Source organism: Chiloscyllium plagiosum, chromosome 19 (genome assembly GCF_004010195.1).
Source record: "Chiloscyllium plagiosum isolate BGI_BamShark_2017 chromosome 19, ASM401019v2, whole genome shotgun sequence".
In the NCBI taxonomy this organism is placed as follows: Eukaryota; Metazoa; Chordata; class Chondrichthyes; order Orectolobiformes; family Hemiscylliidae; genus Chiloscyllium; species Chiloscyllium plagiosum.
This window is the reverse complement of record NC_057728.1, coordinates 57,463,051-57,469,050: the sequence shown is the minus strand read 5'-3', so window position 1 is coordinate 57,469,050 and position 6,000 is coordinate 57,463,051. Positions and strand designations below refer to the sequence as shown.

Here is a 6,000-nt window from a genome sequence, read left to right as displayed (position 1 = left end):
GTGACATTTTATAAATTTCCTACTTTGGAAATAGAACCAGTCTGACTCAAGATTGGAACACATATAAACTCTAACCTCACACCTTTAATGCATTTTCTGAGCTGAGATGTCACCTTTTTCTTATAAAATCTTAAGTCATCTCAGGAATATGACTTGAAAGAAGTTCTGGGATTTACATATTAATGAATTGAAACCTGCAACCCATTCTAAAAGATTACAGACTTAACAGCAATCAAGGTTTTTTTCAATATATCGCATCAGTTGCATGACACTATGATATTTTGTTATAAACTCTGTGCCTTATAATCCTGCCCCACTAGCTACCTGCTGAAGGAGAGTACTCCAAGAGCTCTGTTGGACCCTAACCTGGTGTTGTGTGATTTTTAACTTCTACCTGGCATAGCATGCCTCCAGTGTTCCCGGTGGCCCACTTTGATTCCTGATGAAGGGCTTTTGCCCGAAACGTCGATTTTCCTGCTCCTCGGATGCTGTGCTTTTCCAGCACAACTCTAATCTAGACTCTGATCTCCAGCATCTGCAGTCCTCACTTTCGCCCACTTTGAGAGATGTGGCAGCAACTGCGGAGAGAGAGAAAACACACAGACACATTTTTAATAAAGAGCTGCAGATGGTGGGAGTCCAGCAGAAACTCAGCGTCTATGGAGAGAGAAGTGAGAGTTAACGTTTCGATTCCAGTGTGTCCCATTGTCAGATTCCAACCAGCGCCGCTGTCGAACGCTGGGAGGACCTCTGGTCCTCCTGCGCCAGGGGGAGCGCAGTACTCCCTTCAACTTGAGGAAAAATGGGAGGGCTTCTCATGTGTCGCGTCGGCTCTTTGGCGCAGCCGCCGGTGGGTGGGAGAAGGAGAAGGAGCGTTCCCGGCATGCTCCGCGCGGTTGCTAGTGAACATGGCGGAGGGCGGAGCGGCCGAGCTGGAGACGCAGCGCGCCGATACCGCGGCGCTGATGAAGACACCGCTGAAGAAGGGTGATACCTGGTGAGGCCGGAGCGGGCGAATGAAGAGGCCGGGGTGGGGAAGGTGGAGTCCTCTGGCAAGAGTAAGGGAGAAAGAGGAAGCGGGGAGAGCGCGGTCCCTGCCAGGGCAGAACGGCCGCGCCGGTACTAGGCCGTGGCTGGGCGCCTGTGGGGGGGAGGGAGGGAAGGAAGATACAGGCGGACGGGGAAAGCCGAACGACCGCACCCACCTCTTGTTTGCTGCTGCTGCTGCCCTTGGTGTCCCCTTTCCGCCGACATTCTGGATAACTCAGGGGCAATTACCCTCCTGAACTCCAGTAACTGAGCCACGGCCCATCCCACTTAACTGAGTTTCGGGGGATGCTCGCCTCCCCACAAGAGGCGGTTTGGGGAAATTAATTTTAATGCCTGGTAGCTGACATTGAGAAGTGCCACCGTTATGAATGCTGTCTTTTGGATGAGTACTTTTGACAAAATAAAGTACATGTCGCTTTCTGTACACGCATCCTGCACTGTTGTAAAACGGGTGCAGTTCAGGGAAAAGGGAGCAGATCTTGCGCTCAGCTGTATGACATAACTGGCGATCCTGTTTGTGGTGTTGATTGAGAGACGAATGTTGGCCTGGATACCATGAAAAATCCTTGCTTTTCATGTTAGTTTTGGTTTAACCTCTTGTCCAAAAGATAGCAGATTCCTAGAGTGTTCCTTCAGTGACAGCTTAGATTGCACCCATTTGGAGAATGTGACTTTAGATTCCCTACAGTGTGGAAACGAGCCATTCGGCCCAACAATTCCACATCAACCCACCCAGACCCGTTCCCCTACTCTATATTTACCCCTGACTAACACTATTTAGCATAGCCAATTTACCTGATCTGCACATCTTTGGACTATGGGAGGAAACCCACGAGGAGAATGTGCAAACTCCACACAGACAGTGGCCTGAGGCAGGAATTGAACCCGGGTCCCTTGAGGTGTGAGGCAGCAGTGCTAACTGCTGAGCCGCCACTCTGGCCATTCACCATCTGACTCAATTCTGCCTCACAAATTCTACTCTTAGGCCAAAGCTGGTGTTCACAGTTTGAACTATGGTACACACGAGAGTCTATCTCTGGATGGTTGACGTATTTGCCATTAGATATTTGACTTTTCTGTTTAGTATCTTTTACAGTGTTCCAAGAATTGTGATTTAGAATATTTAACATGTTGATGTTGATGCACTTGTCATACTTTGGCAAATAAGAATGAATAGGTGGTCATGTGGAAGCCAAAAACTATGTTCTGCAACCTGCAGTTGTATTTGCAAACATCAAGATTATTGAGCTAATACATTCTACAGAAACTAGATCAATTCAGTAGGATAAAATCTGTAATCCTTTTGCACAGATTGGAAGCAAAGCAGTGATAAGCGTTTGAGTGGATGTAAAATGAATATTTGACATTAGTATTCAGCATTTATTGCACAAGTGCTATCTGTCCAGAGGACATTGTGCAAAATGCTTTTCTATTGAAGAAAATACTGATTAGCAGAGGAAAAAAAGACCAAGGGATTTAGGTTTGATATACTGGTTGCAGAAAAAGGTTATAAATTTAAAAACATATGGTAAAATCTAGGGACAGTGTTTCAGAAACATGGCATGGTAATGAAGAAGTGAAACATCAGTGAAGGGGTTAATAGGGAGTGTGAAGCAACCCAATGTCGGGGGGATCGCTTAAGTGGATTGGGTGGTGCCATTGGGTGTAATAGTCAGATGGAGCATTTTATGAAAGCTAAATTGATTCGTAATTTATGAATGATTGAGCTCTGAGGCAGCCAGCAAAATGGTAGAATTTTAATTTCAATGAGGAACTGTGCAATCGAGAAGCAGTAGTGGTGGAACTTTGTGTGCCCACCATTAACGCTATTGTGCATTAACTGCAAACATTAAATTTCAGTTTTCTGAATACATGAGCACTGCTGTCAACTTTTTTATCTTGCTTTATGCTGGGGGAAGCAAATTTACGTTTTCTGGTATTTTAAATTAAACAATTTTTAATAATACTGCACATGACGTATTCATGGGATATGGGTGTTATTGTCCATCCCTAATTGCCCATTGGGCAGTTGAGAATTAATCACATTGTTGTGTGTCTGGGGTCACATGTAGGCCAGAGGTCTCCAAAAATATCTTGAAATGTACACAAATCCATAACCTAATATTGTTTTGTGATCTAGTCATAATCATGATTCAGAGTCATTAGAGAATTGTGCTTGGTGTATTTTCCCCTCCTGTTCTATATAAATAATACAGCCATGCAGTTTTGATTCATTATTATCATTTGTCATGGTTTTCATTTTTAAAGATATATATATATGTTAGATTGAGTACTGAGGCTACAATTCAATATTGAATTCAGATGCAAGTAGATCAGTTAAACTTTGAGAATATAATTGTCATATTGCATCAAACTCTCAATACTAAGATCATTTGTAATGTAATTCAGAGAAATGGGAGCCTTTCCATATGAAGGTTGTTATTTAAAACAAATAGTATTTGAAGTGTGTATCATGGCCATAAGACATCAGAGCAGAATTGGACCATTCAGCCTATCAAGTCTGCTCTGCCATTCAATCATGGCTGTTATGTTTCTCAGTCCCATTCTCCTGTCGTCTTGTAATCTGTGATCCCCTTACTAATCAAGAATCTATCTCTTCATTTATTAAAGACACTCAATGACTTAGCCTCCATAGCCTTCTGTGGCAATGGGTTCCACAGAATTGCCAACTGCTGGCTAAAGAAATTTTTCCTCATCTCCTTTCGAAAGGACTGTGGCTTCACTCTGAGGCTGCACCCTCAGGTCCTAGTCTCTCCTAGGAAACATCTCCACACTACGTAATGTTAAAAGTCTGTATCTGAGTTTGATCATAGCATGATTTAGATTGTTTTGTTACTTTTACAATATCTATCAGCCTCACTATGGAAGTATACTTTGAGTAGATGTTTAAACTATTCCCATCATGGCTTGGCTACATTGCATAACTATTTAGATTTTAAAAAATTTTTACTGGCTTTATGTTATGAGCATCCAGTATTGTTTCAGAATTCAGCTCTAGAGAATTAGTGGAATGCAAAAAAGCCTTGGCAGAACAAAGATTGCTCTGATAGCACTCACACTAGCAATAACTACACTGTAAAATATGGCACGATATTATGAATTTATCAATGAGTAGTTGCGGTTAGTATGTTATTGTTAAGTTTTAGATTAGATTACTTAGTGTGGAAACAGGCCCTTCGGCCCAACAAGTCCACACCGACCCGCCGAAGCGTAACCCACCCAGACCCATTCCCCTGCATTTACCCCTTCACCTAACCCTACAGGCAATTTAGCATGGCCAGTTCACCTAACCTGCACATTTTTTGGATTGTGGGAGGAAACCCACGCAGACACGGGGAGAACGTGCAAACTCCACACAGTCAGTCGCCTGAGGTGGGAATTGAACCCGGGTCTCTGGCGCTGTGAGGCAGCAGTGCTAACCACTGTGCCACCGTGCTGCCCATATTATTTTTAGAAATTAGGAAGTTATACAAACAGAAGGTACAACAAATATTTGTACATAATATCTGTTGTGGAATTCCTGATTAAAGGCTTTTGCCCGAAATGTTGATTCTCCTGCTCCTCGGATGCTGCCTAACCTGTGCTTTTCCAGTACCACACTCTTGACTCTGATCTTCAGCATCTGCATCCTCACTTTTTCCCTCCATTGTGCAAAACCTGGCTTCATTGGACCCCGTAATGTTGGTTTTCTTTGTTCGTTACTGGGATGTGGATCGATGGGATTTATCTCCCATTCCTAATTGATTGAGTTGAAGGGCTTCATAGCAAAGTTAAGACTGGTTCACAATACGTTGGGTCTGGAGTCACTTAAAAGTAATATTGGGTCAGAACAGATTTTCTTCCAACCTACTGAAGCAGATGGACTTTTGTGACAGTTTCATAATAACAATTAGTGCAAGTTCAGTTTTTATTGCATGTTTATTTACTAACTAAATTTAATTCCCCAGGTACCATGGTGGAACTTGAGTTTGGTCTCCAGATCATTAGTCCAGGCCCCTCAATTGCAAGCCCAGTAAGTCGTCATTACGTACAGTTCCCATAGGGATGACTAGGCTTCATTAGCGGCATTGTTATATCTGAGTCAGAAGCTGTTATGTTCTAACCGTTATCCTGGTGTTCAATAAGTTCTAGGCGGCTATTTTCTAGTTGCAGAGAAAATGATCCATCATCAGAGATACTGTTCTTTGGACGAAACTTTAATTGACACACTGCTCACTTGGTGGCATTTGAGGACAAGAGGGAGCTTATTTACTCAGCCAAACCTGTTTATAAGTAAAATGTTCAATGATTCCAGCTCTACCTGTTTTTTTCTTACAGTCTGTTTTCACTTCTCAAGTTTCCTTTAACGATGTTTCATTTATTCATCGATGGTTGACTTTCAGGTAAACATGTGAACTGAAATGATTTTGAGTATTGCTGAAAAAAACACATTTTGCCAAAGCCTTTTATGTAACATGCATCAGGATAATTCACATGAAGTTGTTAACTGGTGCATTTTCTAACACTGTATCAGTCGCAGTACATGTGATTTTTATAAATGACTTGGATGAGGAAGTGGAAAGGTGAATTAGTAACCTTGCCAATGACGCAAAGGTTGGTGGAGTTGTGGATAGTGTGGAGGGCTGTTCTAGGTACATTGACTGACAGGATGCAGAACTGGGCTGAGATATGGTAGATGGAGTTCAACTTGGAAAAGTGTGATGTCATTTGAAAGGTGGAATTTGAATGCAGAATACAGGGTGAAAGGCAGGATTCTTGGTAGCGTGGAGGAACCAAGGAATCCTGGGGTCTGTGTCCATAGATCTTAAAGTTGTCACCCAGGTTGATAGGGTTGTTCAGAAGGTGTATGATGTGTTGGCTTTCATTAACAGGGGGATTGAATTTAAGAATTGCAAGATTATGCTATAGCACGATAGAGCCCTGGTTAGA

General features: G+C 42.7%; 1 protein-coding gene across 6 annotated transcripts in view; it reads left to right on the top strand.

The window, feature by feature from the left end:
- Window positions 1-868: 868 nt before the first annotated feature.
- The window catches only part of LOC122559857 (ubiquitin carboxyl-terminal hydrolase 15-like), a 107,921-nt gene continuing 102,789 nt past the window's right edge, over window positions 869-6,000 (top strand). For all 6 annotated transcript variants that reach the window (XR_006314572.1, XR_006314574.1, XM_043709978.1 and 3 more), the window contains exon 1: window positions 869-997. Coding sequence is in view for 4 of the 6 variants with exons in the window: in XM_043709978.1 (XP_043565913.1) it covers window positions 909-997 (89 nt within the window). In the remaining 2 variants the exon portion in view is untranslated. The remainder of the gene's footprint in view (window positions 998-6,000) is intronic.